A 26,967-nucleotide genomic window follows, 5' to 3' on the forward strand; every position below is an offset into this window, starting at 1 on the left:
CTTTATTCTGGAGCAGGTTGGTGGTATGCTTCCATGAAGCACAACTAAGGAATCACACCTGCGGAGGTCTGCCATTCATTCACACAGATGTCAGTGCAGCGTTCCATTAGCAGTATCTCATAAGGGGTTTTACAGCAGTCCCTCACTGACTCTTCTACAAATTCCAGTAACAGAAATACTGCGGCAAGTTTTCCACTTAAACAGCAGGGCCATATATTGTCATTAGAGAAGGAACACTATTAAAATATGACCAATTTCAGCTCTGTGGTTTCAGATCAATACAGCAAGTCTTCAAGAAAGGAATAAGACTCCTTGAAAGACTATATTTCATCTTTGCAGGGGGGAGAACAACTAAAAAAAAAAATGAGGGAAAAAAAAGGATCAATACATGATAGGTTGTTTTCCAGAATGTTATGAAATGTTATCATCTCGACAAGCAATTTTACATGTCTTTTCTGTTACCAGCATCATTTACAGTATGCTGTTCTCTTTAGCTGATTTTATTTAACTTACTGCTGAGTAAGTGGTATTCAAGCTGCTCACAGGAAGAAAGCATGGAAGTGTCAAAGCAGGTTAAATTCTTGACATAGCCAGTGACCTTCCAAGGCTGACAGACTACTGCTTATTTAAGGAATAGAATAATAATCATAGCACATTTGCCCATATACACGTTAGATACAGGAAAGTCTTTAATAGCATGATTTTATTATAAGGTACTGTGCAGAAATTACATACTGTCCCTGAAACAGTCATCAGTCTTCTAAACATATGCTCTCTCCCCTGAAATGTTAGTTTAATGAGCTTAATTCCAATTAATCTAAAAAGTAACTAACTCTATAAAGGTTTTATTTCAATGCCTACTGAACAGTTATTTATATAATTAACAATCCACATGGACTAATAACTAAAAATATTTCAGGAAATTCTTTAACCCCAACTATAAAGATTCTCTCAGCACTAAGATGGGTGCAGGACTCCAAGAGAAGAAATTGCTCTATATTCTGTATGATATACAATGGAACAAATGGCATAGAAAAAAAAGAAGACCCATAAACCCCTATTTTGCAGCAACTTCAAGGCAACATACATCATGAACAGACTGATGCTTAAATATACATCACAAATGCAGCACTTCATAAGATGCAAGTGAGCTGTGGAACAAACGCCTGGGCAGAAACATGCTTAGAGAAGCCAAGTTCATATCTTCAAAACAGGCTGCAGTAGCCTGAGTAAACATACTGGCTCATTCAAACCTAACTCAACGTAGCTTTAAACAGGGTAAGGAAGACTAAGGAGTTCTCTGTCAGGTGACACAAGGATACCAATACGGTTTTCTACCCATAGCAATATTTCTCAAATTTGTATGAAGAAATACCAAATTTAAACTTGAGTATAAATACAAACACTGGCTTTTTGTACATTCACAAGTTTAGAACATCACATACCTGCAAAGGACACAAATCAAAGTGATAGACTGTATAATTTCTGTACTAGGGTGGTCACTACAGATGAACATCACATACCTGCAAAGGACACAAATCAAAGTGATAGACTGTATAATTTCTGTACTAGGATGGTCACTACAGATATTTTGAAAATTACTGTCCATCTGAAATACTAAGACGTTTTCATTTATTTCCTCCTGCCCCCCCCCCTCATATAAACCAATCACCTATATCCTTGGGACTCCACACACAAGGGGAGCAAAGACAGAAGTGTTACTAAATGTCTCCATGCTTGATGGCCTATAGTGGCCCACACTGTCAGTACTAACCTGCTCCCATCCCGACATCTCTTGTACTGCTATGAATCATCACAAGACCCTACAGCCCCAACCTTCCCCTGCTTCAAGCACAGACTCTTTAAAAGATGTGGGAAAATTACTTTCCCCAACAGACTCTGGTTTATTTGATTGTTACTCCACGTTACAAGGCTGCACTTTATAGTCTGTAAAAGTTGTTCTGTTCAGTCAGCGGTTCACAAATTAACCTGTAAAATGGCAAAAAGCTCAATAAAAGATGTTCTTCATTCTAACATCATAGCCAAGGCTCACAGAGCATGAAAGGGAAAATTTCCACAAAACACACAAACAAGGAAAGCCACATGCACTTTGTTGATGCAGTGGTTGCTAGACCACTCAAGGGAAGAGATCTTAAATTTTTGTTAGAAAATGCCACTCCAGCAGTTGGCATTAGTAACTGTTCACTTAAAACAAACCTAAACACCTCCCCCCCCAACCCAATAGTTACTTCTATGCCAAAAAGTTTAGCTCTTTAGCAACCAACCAGGAAAGACAGTGTCACTGCATAATTTTATTCCCACTATTATAAAATTAACAGTATTAGTCACAAAACTGCCACCAGAATTGCTAATATGTGTGTCTACCACATAAAATTCTCAAGTACAATTTACACTGAAATTTTCTGGTCAAAGCAATCCCTTTATAAAAAATTATTAAATCCAAAGTACTCTAAATTCACCTGAAATAAGCCTGCAGCTAAAACAAACAAACAACCCCAAAATTAAATTTAGAATGCTAAGTGCTTAGTTAATGTTGGAAGTATTACCCTACACAAAACTGTCTGGTTCTAGTTTGGAAACACAACTACTTCATTTAACACTCATTCTGTGAGGCCTATTGAAGGTTACAGACACAGAATGATTAATAAGTACTAAAATGAAGTTTGGGAAGTTTGCTTTAGATCAGACTATCTTTTATTTTTAAAAAAAGGAATTAAACCATAACTAATTTTACATTTATAAAATCAGTACTACTGTCAAGGCAGAGTACAATAAAACAATACCAATAAAATGTATAATTATTGCAGTAAGCTCAGACATAGTTTAGAGAAGTGCCAACTGTTACTTGTTTTTTAAATTAATTATTAGAGAAAACCAGCCACCATTATCCACGAATACTTCTAGCAACTAATTCATATGCTCTGTGACATATGGTAACAGTTCTTGAATGATACACCTCCTAAAAACTTTGTACTTTCTAATAATTTAAGTGCCATACTTTTCAAAGAATGTTGGGATATTTTTAGCTAATTTTGACCTTGCATTTAGGTCAAACAGGAAGCAGTAGTAAAGTTAAGAAAATAATTACCCTCAAATCATTACTTTTTTCTGTCTACAAACTTCCTAGAACAAAGGTTCTTTGCTCTGACACAAACACAACACTCAAAACTTCTATGAAGGCCTCCCTGGGACAAGATGAGGACACATACACAAACCATCAGCATACGCTACATTACCATGTTCCATCTCATACAGCATGCAGTTACTTAAAATCTTGTCACCACAAAATGCCGTATATTAAATAGCGCAGGAAAACTATGAAGGGTGTTACTGAAATTACATAAACCAGCAAGTTTAGGCATGTTCAAAATCAATGCATTTCCAATCCTCAAATATCAGTTATTTTAGCTTCTCAAATTCCTTGTAACAAAAGGTTTTGAACAAATGAAAAAGAACAATCCCTTTTTACAGTTTTTACTTGGTTAACCCTTATCAGTTAGTAAAGCTTTAAACTACCTGGTAGTTTTGCCTGATACATATTTGTAAGGCTTAGATATGTTCCTGTAGAGAAGCCAAATATTCTTGCCAGTTTAGGTTACTCCATAATTATGGAACCTGATACAGCAAATGTTGAAGGATTAACAGATTTGTGGAGAGTTTCTGGATATGTGATTCCATCAAGGGCATAAAACTCATCCAAATCAATTCCTGGATATCTGAGAGGATTTTCATATAGGTTTCTTTGCATACTAGTTATCTTTAGAGTACCACCTCATGTTTATATTTACACACACATAATTAATATATACTAAGTAAAAGAGATGTAGCAACAATCACTGTATTTCATATTCCTGCTGCTATATATTTGACAGATTTTGTTGCTTAAGTGTCATGTTATTAGACATTTAGTAGGGTTTTTTCATACTTACAAAGCACATGATCTAAGTGCTATTTTTATTTCCATATTGTTTTAAGATGGTATAACAATGAGAGGAAGCAAGTCTAGAAAAAAAGTTTACCCTGTTTACCAACATTCATTCCTGAAAACCAGTATTTCAATCTTAGTTAACATTTAAAACCTTTTCTCATCAATTCCAGCAAAACAAATACGTTGTATGTAAATTTTACAGTACCAGTTAAAGAAATTTAATTTATTACATCCCATTACTTATCACAAAACAATAGGCACTTTTAACTGCAACCTTGACACAAGCTTCCACCAAATAGTGCACATACTTAAAACTTACACATAATCACCAATAATGCTCCTGGAAAAATATGAAAATGTTCTTTCAGTTTCTAAGGGCTTTTCTTCTACAGCTTAGAACAAGAAAGAAAGAAAAAGAAAAAAACCACGTCTTTCAGTATCTTCATTCCTCCTTTACATGTGTATTTTTTTCTTTAAACTTGATACGTGAGTAATTTATCATCTATTCCTCTTTCCTAATTCTCATATTAAGACTGCCTTGCCATCTGCACTATGCAATCACACATAAGTAGGCACATAAAAATCACCAGAAAAAATGCTTTGGGTTGCTCCAGTGACCACAAATGTTTAGAAAAATGCTCCCTCGGAATTTTAGCAAGACCATGTTTTTCAGAGCATGGTTTGGAAAGCACAGACAGGAAAACCAGAAGAGGATGCATTTAAATATTTTACTACTTGATTTATCATTTCTTGCTGCTAAATGACCACCTCAGTTTTATGTCATTTTTTCATCAGAAAGGAGGGTGTAATAGTATTGTAGAGGGTAAACGACATAGCAAAAGGAATCAGAAGCAAGTACATTTTCAGACTGTTAAATTAGAGCGAAGCCAGCCTTGAAAATACTCTCTGCCTTTCTGTTGGAATCATAGAGATTGTGGATAGCTCACACATGCAAAAGTTGCACTGATCCTCACATGCATGTCCTTTCTACTCCTCATTTCCCCTCTTCAAAAGTTCTTCTTTAATATTCTCCTCTAAGCTTGACCACGCGCTTACAAGATAAATTTGCCTTTAGGCTGAATGCATTTCACATGCTTCATGAATAACTAAGGAGCCTGACAAATATGCTCTACCAATTTTTTCTGGGTTGGATGAAGGGGTGGCTGTCCTTTCCTGTCCAGAAGCAAACATATGCCATCTCTGCAGCTCAAAGCCCAAAGCACTGAACTAATCTGAAAATGAGATTGCTTTAGCTTCGTACTCCATGCTCTGGTCCCTGCTGGAGGAGCAGCTGGGCACACCTTTGGTTACCACCCTGGCTGGCAATGGGGTAACACTATCCCACAAGAGTGCTGGGCACACTGCTGGGGCAACAACATTGTATGCACCCGCTGCTAGCTTTGACAGCTCATCTGTTGGGTCTTGTGACTTCTCAAGCCCTCTTATGCACCTCCATGACTGACAGCAATTTTACTCCATCACCCCTTCCAAAACCTCTCCTCAAAATTCAAAACTTTGGAATAAAAGTTGCTCCAGCCGAATTCTGTGGAAAAGTAATCCTAACTGCTTTGGCCATTGAATAGTTTCAAAGATAAAATTCAAGTTTGCACCAGACATGACAGGTTATGAACACTGCTATGTTTAAACGTAAAGCTTAGAAAGGTATTTCTGGTCATTCAGCCTTTGCTTTTGGCTCAGAAAGCATGTTTGTGAGGCAGTTCAAGGACTAGAATAAATACTACCAGCCTACTAAAAAGTATGGTGTGCTGGTACATCTCATAGCAGAAAACACCTAGATTACTGCACACACATTAAACACACAGACTATAAGCCTTAATTTAGTAGTATATAAATCAAGCAGTATGCCATAAATTTTCTAGGTTTCTGGGGTTTTTTTGGTTACAGCTTGATCAAACGAAAACATGAAGTACACTCCTGTTGAAGATAACTTTAAACAGGTCCTGCTAAAACACAGGAGCTACTGCAAGTTTTGTCTTCACTCAAACCACCAGCAGCTGCACAAGCAGCACGTTAGGACTAACAATTTAGAAAGCAGAGGGAGGGAAGCCCAGAAGTGTTTAAAAAATAAAATTTGTTTTAACAAGAAAGTAAAAATATGCAATGTTCCAATTCCTACTAAATGATCATACTGAAAAAGGTCACTTTGTAATCAAGAACATTCTCCAAAAAACAAATATACATCTACTCTTGAAATGCTACCTGTGTTAAGTGAAATGGAGTTCTGAAACATAGCAAGTCCAATCCCACTTTACACACTCTGAAGTCATCAAATTGGACAGTAAGATCTAATTGCTTCATCATAAGACAGCAAACTATTTATTAGGTACTTATCTTGGAAACCTTGCCTTGTTGGCAGCATCACCAAAGTTAATACAAAATATTTAATTTGCCTAAAACCCTATTAAAACAGACTAAATTGTTGTCAGACATGCAGGAGGGCTTTGAAAGCTTCTTCTGTTTGGCTTAAAATTAAAAAAAAAAAAAAAAAAAAGAGGGGCAAACTATAAGACACTCAATATTCCCAAAGGCACCAACTTGATTAAGGGAAAGCATTTTAGTGCTATGGTCATCTCAGCAGAGTTCATAGGATAATGTATTAGTAATAGTACGCAGTTATAGATATTCTGCCAGGAAAATAAGTTTTCTCACTTTTAAGAACACATACTGCTGAAGGTTTACTGACAAATGAGATGCTGAAAAATCCTGGCTCCAAAGTTGTCAGTGGGAATGCAGCTGAAACAGGATTCTACCTATGAAATGCTTCATTCAACACCAAGCTACACAAAACCTGACATTATGACTTTGTCTCCAAAACCACAGATCCTCACACAAGGTATTTTGTGCACTGGGTACAAAATGACATCTTCAGAAAGTGATCATACACTTGGGCTCAAGTGTTTTGGTCAACAGACAAGGTATAGTATTTTTGTCCTTCAGCGTGGGAATAAAGCCTTGTGAGATACACTTTTACCACAGGCAATGGAAGGACATGGCTGGGCTCAGCTTTTGTAAAAATGAATCCCTGTTTTTTGAAGGAAACAAAAATTTGAACTTAGGTCTTCCAAAAAGTTATTTTCTCCTCAATTCACATTTGTCATTCAAATGTTAAAGGAGATAAAATCTTAGACTGCTTCGTTTTGTTCTGGAGACACTTTTTGGTCTATTTAATGTGTCAGAATAAGATTCTATCATTTTCACACCCTACTTTTTGACTTCATTCCCTTTTACTCTAAATTTGTAAATCCTTCTCAGAACTACAGAAATCCATTGGTCAGAATGAATGATCAAAATCAACTCCAATATAAAACAATCAATTACTGACTAATGCTTTGTATATTAAAACGCACAGCAAATGCCACATTTTGCAAAAAGAGACTTCTACTACTGCAAAACCTCCTTCAAAGCCCCTCACACAATCAATGTAAAGAAATGCATATATTTCAATGAAAACACAGATATGCTATTTATACAATTTTTCTGAGTATGTTCAACAACAATATATCCAGAAAAGAAGAGAACAGAAATACTGAAAATGGAAAGATATGCAGGGAAAAGATTCAGGAGGAAAAAAAAAATCAGTTGGATTTCCCTCTCCACTTTGCAGAAAGTGAGAACAAGCATAGTCTCTGTGCAATTGCTCTCCTATCTCCAAGTTCCTTCATGATCTCAACAGCCTTTTTGCACATTTTAAAAAGTTGAATGGAATGCTACTGCCTTTCAATCTGTTGTCCAAGAAAGATTAGTCTTATACTACAACATTGGAAAATACAGACAATGAGGGTGAGGGATATATACATGGATAACATTTATGTTTATTATAATCATATACATTATAGATTTATTTATTACTTACCTTCCCCTGTGTAGTTCATATATATAAAGATGAATATAAAATAAGATCTGAGAGAAAACCCACTACACAAGTAAATGGGGAAGATATGCATTTTAATTTAAGGAACCTAAGATCCCATCCCCATACTCTTTACAGTTTTACAGCAATTATGCATAAGGTTTGCATAAACACTTCAAAATCATCAAAAGCTGTTTTATCAAAACAGCACTTAAGTTTTACATATGTTTCAACACAAATTAGTATTCAGAATTAAACAGCAAGTTGATAAAAAAAAGGATGTCAGCTGTCATTTTAAACTCTAACTGGATATAGAGGATGGACCTAAAGAAATGCAAAGACTGGGCCAAAGTGATAGATAGCTTCTTTCCAAATACTTTTTGTAATTTAATTATCTTATTAATTCTCTCACTGCCCTAGACTCCTAGCTACTCGTGATGAATTTTATCACTACCAGAAAGCTTGAATAATAATTATTATAGCAGTAATGTTATTGGAATCATGATGACACAAGGATATTGCAAAGTAAGGACAACAATAATACCCTGAATACTAGAAGTGAGAAGACATGCAGATGTAGTTGGGCTTCTTGCAGACATATCTGAAAACAATACCTCTATGGTAAAAATATCTTCTTAATTTATAGCCATAAAAAGCTAAATCACAGCAATGAATTAATTACTTGGGAACATACAGAGACTCAATATGAAGCAAGACCCTAACGCTCAAGGGCACATCCTGCAATAACACTGATGTCCTGGTAGTCAGCATATTCCTGACACAAAAACATACATACATGTGCAACACGGATGCTTCTGCAAGTATTGAGAATTTATACCTTTAGTGCCCAATTATAATCAGAACTAGCAGTAATTTTAATACATGCAATTACCGATAGGAATGCCAAATGGAGGGACTTCAGTTCTCCAAAACTTAAAAGGTCAAGTGGTGAGGAGTTGGGGGCCGGGGGGAGGGAGTTTGGATAAAGAACCAACTGACCCAGTTCCAGGAAGGAAAGAGGTTGGCTTTTCTCTCATAGGAGAATGAAGACTTTGCTTTGAATACAACAACTTCACAGGGCCACAAGTTTTTAGGGGAGTGGGCAAATCCAACAGAATTGATGGGCTTGAGTATCACACAAAGCTAAGGGTTTGAATAAGACACCACCCGCCCCCCATCTAGATAGTGACTAGGACAGATTGCAGTTAAAAGTCTGTACATATTGATGAAAGGCTGCAGCCAGCTGGCCAAATTTCAGATGCCTCTCTCAACACTGGACTCCTTTCACTCAGTCTTTTATCTTTTATTTCTGGTTGAAAAAATAATACAAATACATGTAACAGTTCAGCTATTTTTCCACAGCATGGCACTTTCATTATGCTTGCTAAGCCAGTATTTCAAATATATAAACAGATAAATAGCACCACATTTCAAGCAAAGCACTTACCACTATTTTAATACTGCTTTGACAAGGTTTAAATACATTTCAGTTAAGTGACAAAAACTACAGATTGCACACAATTACACAAAAAGGCTGTCTTTTGACCCAATTAAGCGATAATGCATGGTGGATACCACGTGCAAAAGCCATCTATTTCCTGAAGAGAAGCATGAATTTGAGGGAAGGCATTAATTCTTAGACGACAAGATAAGTCTGGCCAGAGTAAGTCTAACAGTGAGTGACTCACAGTCGCCAGTCAGTAGATATGGAAATCACTTGTTCATGTACTGTTCAAATGTCCCTAACTTCAACAGCCAGGGGCAATACAAAGTGTAAAAAAAGAATTCAACTGCAAATATGTCAGTTTCCGGAAATACAGAAAAAAAAACAACCCAACTAAAATTCATTTCACTTCAGATGCACATTATAAACTGGAAAGCAATAGTTTAACCTGTTATGCTAATTCAGAAGTTTAAGTAGTTTAGCAAGGGCTGTTTGGGGCTTTTGATTTTTTAAATATGTATACATTTTGTATGTGTTTATATACATATATACATACATAAATTGCACAACCAGTCAATTTTAATTTGGTGGAGTATTTGAGGGGGGTCTCTGGTTTTGTTAGGGTTTTGCTGTGTTTTAAACCAGTCCCTTTGATAATAATCTCCAGTGAGAACTAAAAAAAAACGACAGCAACTTCCAATCGTTCCATTTCAAAGGCATGTTGCAGACATGAAAATTTTAGTTTCTTTCACCATACTCAGCAGTAGAAAATAGACAAGAAAAACAAAGGGAGCGTTGGTGTGTCACATGCCATAATGTCATTTTAGTTACTTTATCACAGTAAATAAAGGCATTAAAAGTAGTTTTTTCTGATTTCCAGCAGTGCTACCACTTTTTCTTTTCAGTGCCAAGCACATTGCTAAAACCTGCCAGGTATTTCATCATTGAAATAATGCAATCTCACTTCCTATGTAGAAAAAAAAAATATATGGAAGAACAGGACCTAGATCTCCTTTAAACACTCTCTCCTGAGGTTCTCAGCCTTGAACCTACCTCACAGCTACCGTTACGAAATCTGTAGTATTGCATCAATTCACAAAGAGGAGGAGGAGTACAGCACTTGCATTTCTTTGGCTGTCCAACAAGCCCTTCTATCCTAAACACCTGATTGCAATCATGGCTCTTTTCCAGAATATCCCTGGGGGATGGTATTGTAAGTCTTTGAGCTCTTCAACTTAAATTTGTGCATTAAGAAGTAACATCCGCAGATATGCACTAGCCCAAACCTGACCTTTTCCAATGGAGAATCTAGAGATGCAGTGTCTTACCTGGCGATTCCCTCACTCACTGCAGTCCATGGCTGGAGGGACCGGAGGCGTAAGCTTTATCTGATTTCTCAAGTCCATTTAATCTCTCAGAACTGCCCTCAAAATATGTCTAACAAAAATATCCCCTTGCCAGATAACTCTTCAGGACAGCATCTGCTATTAGAGATGAAGGCACAGCTCTCACCACATCACTAATTCTCAAACCCGTTTCACTAAAAGCATGAAGGCTGCGAACTGGGTACAACACTGGAGCTTCTCGTGTGCAGCCTTGCAGAAGAGGAAAGAAATTTTAAAAGTTGTGCCTCTTACTTCCACCATTAGAAACAGCTGCTGGAGTGCCAGCAAAAAGCGGTGAGATCGAGCCTCGGAGCCCGTTAAGAAGTCTGAACCATCTTGGTACATGTTTGCGAACATGCACAGTTCTGTATTAGTCAAAATTCAGACATTACCGATTTCATAGAAAATGCAACAGCAGCAGCTGCAACACTTAACCCCAAAAAAGTTATAAATAAATATAAAATTACAAACAATAAGATAATAAAGAAATAAATAAAATAAAATTCATACAGTTGCTCTATATCACAATTTTCAATGGCAAGTACAACCATAGTATGGGAGTAGTTAAAAATTTATTCTGAAAGTTCCTGGAACGACTCGGGGCATGGTAAGGGGGAACTAAATGAAAAAGTATGATAGAACCAGCAAGGCAAAATGGAAGAGTGTTTCACTGGCTGAAGATATACTGAGGAAGCAGCATTAAAACTCTTATTTCAGGAAACCTGGTACACCAGAAAACAGCTTCTGAAAGAATGCCTCAGGCTACTCAGCGGAAAATAATAACTATTGGGCAATAGAGCTATATTTAAAAGAAATGCTAGTAAATTATTTGCATAGCTGTGTGCAGCCAGAACTGCCAACAATCACAAACTACTCTTTACAAATGAAGTTCAAATATAAATAATATACTAAGGAGCCATGCATGCTATATTATGAGGGACAAATTAAGAAGTTTTCTGAGGGATTTTCCAAACACATGCAACTGGCAGGCCTATTGACAGGAGATTATTTTTTATTTCTAAATGAAGGAAACATAGGATACCAATTATTTCAACATCCCCCAAAAGCAGATACTCTCATATTTCTAGAAAGCATAAGATTTAATCACTGGGAAGTTAAATCATTTAACTTTGAAGGAACAGTGGTTTCTTAGGTACTTGCACAGTGCTTAGAAGGATACTACCCCAGCAAGGGCCACAGGTGCTAGGCAACTACCTTAAAAATAATAAAAATCTGGCAATCAGTTAATCACCAATTAAATTTTCTTCCCTGAGCGTAGGAAAAGAGCCTTAGCCTTTCAAATTACTCACATATTCTCAACTATTTTCTTTTTTTTTTTAAGTTAAACATTAGGAATTTCTTTCAAATGACAGATTTCTATATGCTGAATTCAAGGTGCTGAATTAACAGATATGAGCTCTAAATTTATCACTTAGCAGAAGAAATACTCCCACAATACAGCTAACCAGTGTTTCAACACGATCTGAAGCAGAATTTGCAACAGTAATAGTTGTTCAATCCTTGCTCTCCCTGTCACAGTATATTATGTTACTCAGACATGGACTATTTTCAAAATCCAATAGATAAGTATTACTAAAGAGCTAGAAAGTAGCAGCATTACCGCACATCTACCCCACCAAAGAGTAATCTAATCCTTACCCATCTACTATCCTCACGATCTCTAATCTATCCTTCCTTGAATGAGGCAGACTTCCCCCACCTGCTACTGACGTGCTTCTAGTACTTGCTATTGTAGAATAAAATTAATTTAACAGAAGAACTAGAACACATACAAATTTCCCTCTTTTCTTCCTTCTCTCCACCAACACATTACTAAATTTTGGGGAGAGAAGAGAGGGATCAATTACTTCCAGCTGTATCAGGTTTTTGATCCAACTCACCATGAACACTCATGGCAATGCAGGAGATGACATGGTAGATGTTTCATGCTAGGTCAGTTTAAACCATACACAGAGCGGAACCCACCAGGCTTCCATAAACCAAAGGGGATGGTCAGACATTATCTCTGTTCCAGGAATGATAGTGCAAACCTCAACATCTGCCTTTCACATGCGATACCCTCTGTTAGGACTGTGCATTCCTAGAGGTAATGGCCAAGCACCTACAAACAGGCGTAAATAAAAACACTAAAGTATTCACTGGCAACTGGGAACAGCTTAGTCTGGAGAGAATGCCACTTTAGCTGCCTTTACATGCAAACTTGAAAATAACATACAAGATTAACAGCTGTATGTACAAAGCTCACCAAAAAAGTACTTGAAACTGGGTTCTGCCTGGGCTCTGCCTGTGATCTCACTGCTACGAGCTATCTGTAAAGAGCTTAAGAAGTCCAACAGCTGCAGAGAAGTTAGAATGAATATTTTGATTGTTCTTTATTTTTTTAATTAGGGAGTTATCTTTCATGTGATGAAGAAACCCACAGGTTTACAAATACCTTTTAAAATTGTAATAGGATCATAATAATCTCATCACAAAGAAAAAAAGCATCAGCATTTGCGATGGTCATTTGTTTCTGTCACCTGTACTTCTCAACTTTAAACAGGAAAAGTTTGCCAGGGTGACTGAGTTTTACCTATATAAAGTCTTACAGGAAGAAAGAGGTTCCCATTCTTTTTTCTCCCAGAAACATGCTCAAATTTCATGTTACAGGCAAGGTATTTTAAGATGTTGAACTGAAATTACCACACACACACCAGTTGTTCAGTACAGAATCAGGAGTTGCTCATATGCAAAGAAATGGGCATTATTTCACATCCCTGAGACCCTTAATTAAGTAACGTAAAATCTACACAAGTTCTGCAGCCTTACATACAACAGACAAAGTAGTGGTATGTTACTTTCTTTTAGAAAGTATGGCTGAATATTATTAAAACTGCTTATAAAAAGGCAGAATTATTTTATTTGCTATTCAATTCTGAAGTCATTTGGTTTTCCTAGTCGGCTCCTAATTCTTGTAATTACTTTCCAACATGACAGTTTATCATGATGTATCAAAGCAAACAGATAGCATAGTTCAAAACCCAGTACCCAAACAATATGCCACATGACTTCTAACATAAAGCACCCACTGAAACATAACTGAAAGACCAAAAGAACTACTTTGTCATTATCATCGAATCATAGTATCACTGCCTCTTCCCACACACACCCCTCATTCTTTCGCCGGGCAGGGAGAAAGACTGAAATTCAAGTGCATTAGGCCAACTAATTACTTTGATTTGGAGAAAATCATTCTCCATATTATGGCTCAGTAGAAATACCACCAACCATGATGGTAAAAAATTTTCTGTAATGAAGCCTTAATATTTGCTAGTCATGAAATACATACCAAAACAGTATGTAAAAAAGGAAACATTTAGACAGCCAGAAGCTTTTTAACAAAGCATACTCTCACGTTAAAAAAAACACAGAACCCGAGTTCAAAGCTGTTGCAGAAAACTCTTTTTCTCCTCTTTACACAGGTTTTAGAGAATCACTAGTAAGTTGCTCAAAAAGCAAATTCTCATTATACTTTCAATAAACTTTACAATAGTTTTCCCTTCTCCTTAAGAAATAAAATCAGCAGAACATAGTAATTACATTCTTGTCCCAAAGCAGTATGAGCTGTGTATTTTAATCCTCTAAATACATAACTTAATCATGCCCATTGCACATACATTAATGAAGAAAAGGAAGTTTTACCAGCAAAATTCTTTATTGTCACATGCATTATGTTAATCTTTTCATGCCAGGAGGTAGATTTCCCTAAAGTAACACACCCTGCCTGCAACAGAGGCACTGAAGCCACGGGTACCAACCAGTTTAAGACAGATGGATAGAAAATTCCACCAAACCTTGAGCACTACGTTAACATCTGCTTGAATTACCTTCCAGTTTCACCCACTTTCTTCTTTAAATTTTTATTTACAGTTATTGAGATCCTGCAAAAATTATGCCTTGATTACAACCGGTATGAACTTTCAGTTGAAAAATATGCAGAGTAAGAGCAGCCTGTACCTCAAGCAGTCAACCACTGCCATGTCAAGGGTCCTAATTTCTAACATCCAGTTCAGAGAGAGCAAAGTGGAAAAGAAATGCTGAGAAATGAAATCCGAACAGCATTCATACATCTCAGTGTTACGTTAAGCTGACTCCGGTGCTGCTAGAAGCTCATTGTGAAACTTTCCATGTCACTCAAAGGCCACTTCGAGTTTGAAGACCGGTAGGGACATAACATGTGCACTTGTCTTCCTACAAACTCCAAGTGTTCATAGTCTAAAGTACCTTAGTACAGTCAAATAATATGAGGACTCAAACCAACAATGTTTGCAGACCAGTCCCCAGACCAGAAGTGTCATTGCTCGGGTTTTAAAACTCAGGCACCACAGACTGGGTTCAGAATGGTATTTTTTCACATCCCTGAGACCCTTAATTAAGTAACGTAAAATCTATACAAGTTCTGCAGCCTTACGTACAACAGATGAAGTAGTAATATGTTACCTACCAGGCAGATCTTACTCTAACAAGGTCTTTTTGAAGCAGGAAAAGCAAAAGAAATCTTACAGAAGAGTTGTCATGTTCATCATTACTCTGTTCAACTACAGCTCAGCGACTGTCTAGGCGATCCCTAGCTCCACTCAGCAACCTGCAGAAAATACCCTGCATCCCGTGAGCGTAAAACAAACTGCCCATTTGTCCGCAGGAGCGATGTCTCTAGGTGTTTTGTTGTTTGGATTTGGTTTGGGTTGTTTTTTTTTCACACTGTGCTTTCCTTTGCAATGTCAGGCGTTGGCAAACCGCCGGAGGCAGCCGCTGAAGTGGCAGCCGCCGGTGCCGCGCTGCAGCAGACCCGGGCACACGCTCGGCACCCCCGTTGCCCCCCGCCTGCCGGGCTGCCCGGCCCCGCTTCCCGCTCCCCGCGGCCCGGTTCGGACAACGCGCCCGGCCACGACGGGCAGCGCGCCGCTCCCGGCGGCGTCCCTCTAGCGCTGCCGACCCGCAGAGCCCGCACGCAAACGGACTCAGGGGCCAAGGCTGCCGCCTGCGCGGCTGACAGCCCCCCCGCAGCCCCCAGCGCGTATCGATCCGGCCCTTCACCGTGTCGGGCATGTAAACACGGGGGCCGCGTGGGAGCGGCCAGCGGAGCGTGTCCCCACGCCCCGGCCCGGGGCACACCGAGGCGTGGGGGGGGCGGGCGGCGACCCCTCCCGCGCCCGCCGCCGGGCCGCCCGCCCACGCCCCGGGCCCCGGCCCAGGCCCCCGGCCGCGCCCCGCCGCCGCTCACCCAGCTTGCCGCGGGACTCCTCCAGCTTCTGGATCTGGTTCTCCAGGAAAAGCACGGCCACCCCGAAAACCAGCACCGCCAGCAGCTGCAACTTGGGCGGCAGCATAATCCTGAGCAGCCCCATGAGCAGCAGCAGCAGCGCCGCCCGCCCGGGATCACGACATAACGCGGGGCCCGGCCGCGCAGGCCGGCGGGAGCCGCCGCCGCCGCCGCCGCAGGGACGGCGCGAGCAAGGGGAGGCGAAGGGAGCGCGGCTGGGGTTGCGCGACAGGGCCCGCCGCCGCTCTCACATCGCCGCGCTGCCCGCGCGCCCGTCACCAACCGCCGCGCGGCGGCCGCCGGCGCGCCCCTCCCCCGTCTGCGTGCGCTGCTCAGCAACGGAACGCCCGACCGCGCGCTCGCCCCCCCCCCGCCGCCACCGAGTCCCGGCGGCGGGACCGCCCCCGCGCCCTCCGCCATTGGGCGGTACTGCAGACGCCCCGCCTCTCCCTGCGCGGGATTGGCCCCGCTCAGGCGACGCCCCGCCCACGAAACGTCGGCTCCTCCTTCTTCCCCCTCGTCTCCGAGCTGCCGGGCCCTCGCGATGCCCCGCCTACATGCGTCCCTTCGTGATTGGGTGCCCCTCTTGCGGTCCCACCCACCTGCCCACCCTCGTTGCGCACAGGCGCCGCGGCGCTGGAGAAAGGCACGACCGCATTGCTCAGGCCGGCTGTCAATCGCCGGGGCTTGCGGCTTACATGCCGGTTGGCAGCAACTGTCCGGAAAGGACCTCATTCAGGGTTGTTTCCGCAATGCCTGACTAAGGCTGCGGAGCGGCGCCTCCTCTAGCCTTGCTGCGGAGCGCTGCTCTGAACAGACTAAAAGGCGCTTCCCGCGGGTGCTCTGGGTTAGCAGTTTCTGCCTGTGGTGCCGGGGTCGGGAGGACGTCTGCCCTCTCTCGTATCAGGCAGCGCGTCGGGCACCCGCGCCCGGTGAGGTCCCTCAGCAGCCTTCCGGCGACGCTGGCAGGAGCGTTCGGCACCAAGATGGCGGTGGCTGTCGAGTTGTCGGCCCTGGGGCGTTGCTGGTTCTGGTTGCTAGTGGGGCTGCAGGCGGTGAGAGGCCGTTCCGGTTTTTTTCGCGCTCGGGGCTGACTGCGGCTGCAATTTCGTGGGAGAAAAAGTGCAGGTGTAGGGGGAGGGAGACTGACGTGTCCCGTAGCGGGAGGCGGATGCAGCGGGCCTTGCCCTGCCCACCCCACCTCGTCCCGTACCCGGGGCGTCGTCCTGAGCCTCGGCCCTCTCCTGCCTCCGTGGCCGCCTCTTGCGCTCTTTATCGCAGCCTGTTGTCTGTTCCTGCCCTCTGCCCTCCTGCTCATGCTGCCTCTGCTCCCGGCTGCGAGAGGCGCGTTGTGGAGCCTGAACGCCTCCGCCTTGCCCTCCCCTCGGCCCTGCTTTGTCCCCTCGGCTCGGAAAACGGGGTGGGCCGCGTGGCGCTTGCGGTGTCGCCTGAAATAAATTTACAGTTTGTAACGGGATTTGCGTGCTGCTATCAACTTCGTGACCCGGGTTACGCAGTTAAGGATGGGTTTGGGAAGGGAAGCTGGGCGGGCTGTGGTTCCTAGGGGAAGGCTGTCCGGGGAGGGCTCTCCCTCGGCTTGCAGGAAGGTCAGGCTCCTCCGGTTTGGACCCACTTGAACTCCAGAGACATGAGGTTATACAAAAGACCTGTTCAAACTTTTCACCCTTAACTCTTAAGTACACACTAAAGCAGTTTGTATTGATGCTACATTTGTTTTAATATATTAAATTATCTAATGTGAAAGCAAAGCAGTCGTGTAATGTGTATTTGTAATCAAAGTTTCAAAGGAGAGCATGCCGCTGCTGAGGCGCATCACTGGCTGAGTAACTGAAATTATCTTGTACTCGTGGGAAGTTAGCTTTTGAAATGTGAGGGTTCTTTTCTAATCCTAAACAGACACTTATTACAATTCGTGTACTTACTTCAGGATAATACAGTAGTTATGGTACTAAAAATTGAGGGAAGATACTAGGGAGTGCCAGTTTCTCTTTTTTTCTTTTCCTCCTCCCTGTAGTTTTATTCTCAAGCTGTTTCAAGCTTGCTGTGAAACCAGAACTTCTTCACTAAGGAATTATCTTGTAATGGAGACTTTTATTGCTTTCATATGTTGTTTTTTGGTTGGTCGTCCCTCCCCCCAAAACAGGAGAGTGTTGACCCTATATATGCAGATGCTCTAGAGCTCTGTTGGGGAAAGGTGCAAAGAGTGTTGCTGGTGGAAGCAAAATGACAATTCCAGTAAAGCCATTTTTGCTCTCAGGTGCACAGATTCAAAAATGTGAGGAATAGCATAAGAGCGTCCGATTTTTGCTTGCCTGCTGTCGTACTTAGAAATTACTTTAAGTGTCCTTTAGGAAGAAGAAAAATAGCTTTCTGCCTGACAAAATAGTAATTTCAGAATAACTTTCTGTACGTTATACTTTTCTGTTCATGCTTTAACTTTTTTAGCAGATACAGAGAAACAGAATAATGAGGCACCTAATATTTTCTACCGGTTCCTAATCCATAACGCTTCCTGTCTGTCACATCAGTGACATGTCTTTCTTTTGGCCATAGGTTGGCCACTTCAGCAGAGGAAATGGGTTTTGTCTCTGCCTTACTTGGTTATGCTGTATGTGTTAAATGATAGGTGAATGTGAAGAAAGTCTGGTTTGCTGAAGGACAAACTTAGTTTTTCTTCTGTATTTTTCTGTTTGGCCCAGCATACTTCTTCTGACTCTTGATCTGTTATCATCCAGTCCAGTTTGCTGGTATCATCTCACTCTTCTCTGAACACAGAGGTGCTGGCTGATTGTTTTGTTGGGGTTCTAGATGTGGGTTTTGCCTGAGGGCTTTTACCCAGACTGAGAAGCATCTGCAAAAACTGTTTCCTCTCTTGCTTCCCCACCCTCTCACTAGCATACAGCTGGAAAAAAAGGTTTAAGCAAGGGTGTGAGAAATACAACCCCCAAATATTTTAAGTGTTGGCATAGTTGGTAAAAATGGGTTTGCTGCTTATTAAAAACAGAACCGGTGTTTTACATAGAAAACATGTAATTGAGTTGCCTACTTTAATGTATTACTAGTAAATCAGAATTGCGGGTTTCTATCTACACTTCCACTTCTAATATGCAATTTTCCTGTAACATTAATGCAAACATGAAATTAAAATTCTACTTGTATGCCTTGTTGAGCAGTCTATTCTGTCACTCCCTGTTTGTGCTTTTCCCAAGCTTAGCTGTTGCACTTATTTTCCAAGTGTGTTTTCAGTGATATGAATTTTACTGAAATTGTTTTGAAAGAGCGGGCTTTAGAGAGCTGTAGTTGTGTGTGTTTCAGCTGATTCATTATGCTTGTTTTTTTCTTAATTTAGAGCTAGCTGTGGAAAAACAGTAGTTGTCAGAAGTGTATATAAATGAATTTTGGCAGATCTGATACCTTGAAATATATGTATTATGGGTGTGTAGAATTTTTGCTATTAGTTCAAGACCATTGTTAAGACCATAAGATGGTGTTTTGCACTTAGGAGCAGACCATTAGTTATTACTGTAAAACAGTTGCAAGAGACTTAGTTGTTCTTCCTAATCATGAAAGAATTTAGTCTTCCTTTTTTTTTTTTTTTAAACATCAAATTTAATACTAAAGTATAACGTATTGATTTTCAGGTAAGTGTATATGGAACACAGTTGTCATCAGAAGCTTGCAGAGAGCTGGGCTTCTCCAGTAACTTGCTATGCAGTTCTTGCAACCTTCTTGGACAGTTCAATCTGAATCAGTTGGATCCATTCTGCAGGCAGTGCTGCCAAGAAGAAGCTCAGCTGGAAACTAGAAAGGTGGGTTTTGGAACAGGTCCTTTGTGCAATAATTTAACACGTTATGTTTATATATGTTAAAAATATATGGCCATCTGGAGTATAATCTCAAGAGGAAAATGCAACTTTTCTCAATAGTCTAGTATATGTAGGGACTAGATTTGCAACTTGCCATACTGCTCTAAAATAATGCCCCTGTACAAGCCCTTCTCTAGCATGAAGTGACTAATGGGAGCTATGTCCAATTTCTTTACATTGAAATATGTATGGGATTTGAAGAGGGAAAAAAAAAAAAAAAAGGATGAGGAGACAGGTGTCCTTGATTGCAGCTGTTGCTCGGTCACTGACCATGGTGTAATGGGGTAGGCCAGGATAGTTCAGTTCAGTCCTGAGAAACAAAAGGCTGGTGTAGCTGTCAGGTCAGCTCCTGAAGTGGCACAAACCTGACAGAAGCAGGACTGCTCAATTCCATTCTGCAGTGATGGGAACAGCTAAGTTCTAACAGCTAGAAATACTGGGAATGATCTTGCTCGGAGCCCATGCTGTGCTTCAGGCAGTTAGGCTAAGGCAAAACCTTATGTATCTTAAGGTACATCAGCAAGGAAGAATTTTTACAGAGCTCTTGAAAAGAACCTATGCTTTCAAATATGTTTGTTTAAAAAGCACTCTAGAATACATTGAAGACCAGTGATTTATCAGGAAAGTAGAGATTTCATGGAGAAGAGATGCTGAAATTATTTTTAGTCGCTGGGAGATAGCTATATAACTGACACCATGAAAATAATGAGGAGATCTAACATATTTCTCCTGTCAATTAAATTCACCATAATATTGAAGAAAAATTGTGCCTAAAATTTTTAATAAAATTACTGATTACGATGTTAGGTACAATATAATAAATATCAAGAAACAAGTGTTTGAGACTTGCAGAGAATTGATAATTAGTAGTTCCTTAATATTGGCAGGCTATTAAGGTAAGAGGCAAGACTATAAATTGTGCGGTTTCATATATTGACAAAAGAATGCTTGGAGCAATATTTCAGTACAATCCTTATGGGACTTGATATATAAGACTTTTTCTTTACTAGATATAGGAATCTTGTAAAGTTGTCTCTGGAAAATGCCATAGTTCTTGTGTATATGTATGTATATATCTATACATGCACAAAAGCTGAACAGTTTCAGGATAAAACCTAATGAAATGCACTAAAAGGGAATGGAAAAACAGGAAGGCATCTCCAGTTGTGCTGTGGTTGTGTACCACAACCAGTGACAGTTACGGTGGCAGCAGCAAGGCTTCCTGTTGTCATCTAAGAAGAGGATGCTCTTATTTGTTCAGGTAGTATTCGTAAAGTTTTCCCTCAGTGTGCATAAGATACAGCACAAGCACTTGTGGAGCAGGATAATTTCTGTTGTCATTTGTTGGGAAAATAAGCTAGAGGAGTTGTTGCATTTCTGTCAGTGTGACTTCTGAGGAAAAAAATAATCTGTCTTTATCAATTTATCAGTAATTTACTCAAGGATGTAACATAGTTTGTATTGTAAACGTTACGGGAATAAAAGCCGGGTCAACCAAAAGATTTTAAATCAGTAGATATTTATGATTATCGTGAATCAGACCTAGATTTCACTGTGTGGATAATCATACTTTTTTGAGTAAGACTAATCAAATGCCATTTTGTGGTCAGGGCTTTACATTATAAATGTTTCTAGTTTCAAAACTTCTATTTTAGTCATGCAGAATGTAGTCGAACAAATAGCATAGGGCTAGATGAGGTCTCAGGGTTGTTCAACAAATCCCTTCACATAGTGAACAGTATTTGTTGTATATTCATGGGAACCAAGAAATTGTGTATTATAAGTTTTAGGGGTTTTAATCTATTTGTGTTGGTTTACCCAGCTTCATTTTCTGCTTGCGCTTTGCAGTAAATATGAACAATTTCCTGATATAGCACAGAAAAATGTACATCTTGATTAGTATTTTAGCTTTTCAAAAATGTCACGGAAGTAAGAAATTTAGAACAAGTTATACTTGAGATCTGGAGTTAGCATGTTAAGTATCAGCATGGAGTGATTACGATAATATTTTCATGCACTTTCATATCCAGTTTTGAGTGCAGGCTTTTCCATACGGTGTGTGTGAATAGAAATACTGGATTGTTGTAACATAATGGCTGTGTGCTAAATTATAGCATTGTTTCTAATGTTTTGAATGCTGTTTCAGAAGGTGGAAGGTTTTTTATACTGTTACCACTACTTGGAAATATATATTTTTGTATTTTCTGATTGTGGAAGCTTTTTTCATTTTTTTTTTAAATTTATACTGAGTAATCTTCCTTGAAGACTAGCCAGTGGAAAAGTAATGTTGGGAAGAATGACCACAAATATATTCAGAATCATCACATTTTGGATTGACTTGTATTTTATCATAGTGCTGGTTGTAATAGGTGTCTGTAATTGAGCATAGTAATTTCTTGCTAAAGTAGTATTCTCATGATATGCATGAAGAATGGAAAAACTGAATGCTGCCTTTTGCTGTAATTTTTCCCCTTTCCCTGGTTTTTTTCAGGTTATAATAGAAATCTTTCTAATGAAAATTTGATAGTCAAGAGTGAATAGATGTTGAAAGTCTTTAAAAGTTTGGTTTTTTTTCCCTACCCTCTTCCTTGAAGATTTTTTTTAAATCTTACTCTAACAACTTGCATCTAAGTGTAAGATGTCTAACTTGCTGATTAGCAGCTTTATATGTTGCAGAGTTCCAGAGCATGCTCTGGGTGTTGTTGATGCTGTGACTACATGCTTGAACATCATCAAAGTGTATGATTATGGGTTTTTTTCCGAACCATGATTCCAGTACATGACCTAGCTTGTTCATTATGTGAGCAGGTCACTGTTCAGATCATGTGACACAGCATGTTTGCAGTTTGAGCTACAAACTTGCAAACTACTAGAATTCCTGGACAGACTTCAGGATTCAAAGTTAATTCTTCTTGTAAGTATGTGTCAAGTGTTAGAAAGCAAGAGTTATTTTATTGCACAACTTGTGCCTGAGTTTTAAATGAGAATTTAAAATTAAAGGTAAGGTGATAGCATGTGTATCTGAGAATTTTTGTCTGTCATTGTTACTGTTCACAAATGATCTGTGAAATATGCCCAGTCCTAAAAATATTTTGTGCTGCACAGCATCAGTGCAACCTCAGATGAGATGTTGACAGATTTCAACTGTTTCATATCCTTGAAAAATGTTTATTAACCCTGGTCTTGTTATTGGTCCAGTATTCTGTGAATTGACATTGTGGAAAATAGCTGTGAGGTAATCTTGTTATTCAGTGTTTGTCTTGCTCTTAACTTCTGCTGACACCTGTCCGATGAGATATTTTTATTACTTTATAATTGTACTGTGGGTAAAATGAAAAAAATATTTTGGGTATTTTCTCCTCTTCTAGAGATTTTGTATTCACTTCCAGACTAATTTAGAAGGTAGCTTAAACAGTATTGCTTTAGACAGCTGCAAGTTTTAAGCCTCAGTCTGTCAGATGCAGAGTACTGCTGGTGTGTAAAATGTAGAAGGATGAAATGGAGGTGAAGCTAACTGTGCGTGAAATTGTAGTAGCAGGAGAGATTGTCCATATTTTGCAGTAGCTGAAAATAGCTGCACTCCATCTGCAGCTTCACTTATGCTGTGTGATCACTTCAGACATAGCGATAAGCATATTCCATTAATTGTTGAGATAAATCTAAGATTATAATACACAATATATGCATGTCAAAATCCAAATTGATTTTAAGAATCAACTCTGTAATGAAATTTGCAATACATTAAATTTCACAGTTGCACTGTGCAGGATTGCTACAACCCTTAAAAGTAATCAATATTGCTAAACGGAGCTTTGAAATATATTTTGCTCACTAAGATGTGTTGAATTTCAGCACTTTGATTTGTTATTGTTATGGTGTTTGATGAATTAGATAATGTAACATCAGGTGTAAGCAAAAGTTGGCCAGGAAATTTGAGACATGAGGATGGATGGTGTAGATGGCCAGTTGTCATGGGTAACATCACATGTGTCTATCATATGCTATTTCTAAATAGTTTATGATTCTGTTGTAAATCAAGGCAAACGTAACAATATAGAAGTCTATATGCATAAAGTTACATACAGATGGGTAATAACAGTGCCACTGTAAAAATTCAAGCAAAAACATAAAATCCTGACATTTTTAGCAACTATCTTGTGCACATATTCAGGGTTGTCAAAATACAAGCTGTCAAAGTATGGTTTAACAATTTATTGAAATGTCTGGCCTCTGCATTGCTAAGACAGTGAGAAATCTAGGGTTATTTTTCACCAAACTCATACTAGATGTAACAAGACAAACTAAAATATTTCAGAAACTTGAAAAGGATTATTGTGCTGTAAGAGGGGAGGTTTCCAACTTGATGTTCTTTCTGCACCAGTAAATACAGAAGGTTCCTTTCATTTTGACATGGAAGTATTGTGAAATATTAACCTGAAATAAAGATGGGCAACTTAAACTTTGCTATTTTTCCAAAAAATCTTAAAGCCTATATCTTAAGGTTGCTTTACATGCAGCTCCTCATTCTACATCCTACCTGAACCTAAAATGATTTTCAGTATTTATGACTGCTGTTTGAAAGTTAATGCAAGTCTAGGGACATAACCCCATTAGCTGTAGACAAACAGAATGGATGAGATTTAGAAAAGAGTGGAATTTAGTGACCTTTAAGTATTATGCTTTCTCAACATTTTGAAAAATGCTGAAAACCAACTGGAGATAAAATCCTAAGAATGCATAGTAAAACACTCTGGAAAATGGGGAGAAAACCCAAAGTACAGCAGAGGAATCTTTCCTAGAGTTTTATGTATTTCCCCTGACCAGTTGGGTAAGCAGTTTTGCAGCTGGATTGATCTAAACGTGGCAATGAGGCATGTTGCAGACCTGTTTGCTAGCTATTACATTGTAACTGGTGCTGTACTTAACCAGGTTCTTTTGTGGTTTCTGCAGGAAGGTTATACCTGTTTTCACCACATCAAGATGAGATTATTTTTGTTGCAAGTCCTTGGTACTTGAAATTGTGGGAAATCATTTTAAGATATTAATGATTCAGCCTGTTTCAACCCTGCAAAACCACAGAACTTAGTCTGTCAAAAGTGAAGCCTGGGCTCTGACCCCTTCTTCCATGTCAGCCACCTGTTTCTGCATAGTATCACACAATTTGAGGGGCTTGTTTCTGAGTGAAGAATACAGAGGTGAGGGACAATATGCAACAGAAGAGTGAATTATACGTGTTTAGTCCACGTATGAAGTACCTGCTAACATTCAGCTTGCTCTGTTCTGAGGAAAAGATGACTCTTAATTTCACTGAAAGGTAAAAAATATGCCTATACAAATTCAGTTTGCTGTAGTCTACTTTGTCACTCACAACAAAATTGTTACATAGGCCTTTAAACATTGTAGAGTAGGAGATGAGCATGTATGCAGAAAACTGTTCCTCAGAACAGTTTATTTTAATCCTAATGGATAATGCTTATATGCTCCTTATGATGTAGTTTGACCATAACTTAAAACCACTTCTTTGGGTGGAATTAGTGTTGGACCCCTCCTGGAAACAAAACAAATATTTTAGTGTAATATTAGTAATAAACATGCCCACTGTAATTGACTGTGTGCTACTTTTAATAAAAAATCAAGTTGAAAGTTCTTATAAAATTCTCATCTTTTTATATGTACAGATGTTTTAAATGTGCTGTTATGAATTACAAGGAGGAGCAAGGTGACATTCTTGTTCAGACTTGCTTTTTAAAACTCAAAATAGTATATAAAACTCACAATAATTACCAACTGTAGAGAAATTTGAAATGCTTTTAATGCTTTAGGCTACTCTTGCATGACCCAATTTAGTTTCATTTTTTAGGGTTTTTTCTTTTCATTTCACTATTTAAAGTGCTAAACTCAAAAATTACTGTTGGCAGCCTCCTCTTTCTGCCAGAGACTTTTAATATGAATAGTTCCAATGAAGCAGTCTCATCTCTTGGTTTTTAACTTGATGGGTAAAAATAGAGAACTACTTAGAATTCGTTGACACCTCAGTAGTGTAACATAAGTGTAAGTGATACCAATTCATTAGAATTTTAGTTTACATGTAGCTGTTTCTCAAAAACCACAAGACAGAAAAAGCTGGATTGTATAAAATTCTTTGTCTGCTTTGTAAAAATCAAGTTGTGCTTTTACGTGGATGTACTCCTTATTTTTAACATGCTACCTAAAAATGGTTCACGTTCATTGTTTTTACTAAGTGTGAATTTTCAAAATAACATAATTCAGTGACAGCTTATTTTAACATTCAAATCAATCAGATACGTCAAATGACCTCCCTTCAAAGTTTGCTTTTAACTAAAAACGTGTCCCATACAGTTCAGAGGAATTACTTTGAGGAATATTGATGGAGAAGTTGGGTAATTGAGATGATTGTTCTCTCTAGTTGAGAAAGAATACTGTCACTTCCAAATATTATGCACAACCATACCTCGTACTAAAAATGTGAAGTGGATGTCCTTCTCAAGAACTTTACCATGTACACTCTTTCCCTTCATTCTGTACATGTTGTTATCAGCAATGAAAACTATGTTGACAAACAGTAGTCCTAGATAAGGAAGGTCCAGCTAGCTAGTCAATGTTTAAGATTCACTGAAGGTTCATCTCTGTCAGATAAACTAAGGTAAAATAGATTATCTGTCTGTAGCAGGGCAAGCCTTACATATGGAAGAGCACTTTCTAATCTTATCAGTGAAAAAGAAAAGTTAAGGAAATGATAAATGTATATTTGCTAAGTCTGAGTTACAGTTGTTGATGCGCATCTGTGATGGTGAATGGAATAGGTTTAGCTAATGAAGTCTGACCTCCTCCATCTGGATAAAATACTGGTATTTGACTCTGTTGAAAACAACTTCAAAAAGTACAGTCTCAAAATTACTTGAATGCGCAAAGTCAGATTAAACAGTTGATGAGTTCTGTTCTGAATGTTTTCTTTGCAACTTTAAAAAAGCACAGATTCTGGAGAATATGAGATGTTCGGTGATTCTGCTTCTAGAGACAAGTAGGTGGTTAGATAGCTAAGTTAATTGGACAGTGTGTTCCAAAATTAGAATTTAAACTGTTAACA

The 26,967-nt window shown here is 39.2% G+C and overlaps 2 protein-coding genes across 5 annotated transcripts in view; one reads left to right on the forward strand and one right to left on the reverse strand.

The window, feature by feature from the left end:
- The window catches only part of HS2ST1 (heparan sulfate 2-O-sulfotransferase 1), an 81,378-nt gene extending 65,026 nt beyond the window's left edge, over nucleotides 1-16,352 (reverse strand). For all 4 annotated transcript variants that reach the window (XR_008749024.1, XR_008749023.1, XR_008749022.1 and 1 more), the window contains exon 1: nucleotides 15,934-16,352. Coding sequence is in view for 1 of the 4 variants with exons in the window: in XM_055815407.1 (XP_055671382.1) it covers nucleotides 15,934-16,057 (124 nt within the window). In the remaining 3 variants the exon portion in view is untranslated. The remainder of the gene's footprint in view (nucleotides 1-15,933) is intronic.
- Nucleotides 16,353-16,871: 519 nt separating this feature from the next.
- SELENOF (selenoprotein F) overlaps nucleotides 16,872-26,967 on the forward strand; it is a 28,706-nt gene continuing 18,610 nt past the window's right edge. The window contains exons 1-2 of the mRNA XM_005238460.4: nucleotides 16,872-17,027; nucleotides 19,635-19,802. Coding sequence (XP_005238517.2) covers nucleotides 16,959-17,027; nucleotides 19,635-19,802 — 237 coding nt within the window. The 5' untranslated portion in view covers nucleotides 16,872-16,958. The remainder of the gene's footprint in view (nucleotides 17,028-19,634; nucleotides 19,803-26,967) is intronic.

The sequence above is a fragment of the Falco peregrinus genome, chromosome 10 (assembly GCF_023634155.1).
Source record: "Falco peregrinus isolate bFalPer1 chromosome 10, bFalPer1.pri, whole genome shotgun sequence".
NCBI classification, from domain to species: Eukaryota; Metazoa; Chordata; class Aves; order Falconiformes; family Falconidae; genus Falco; species Falco peregrinus.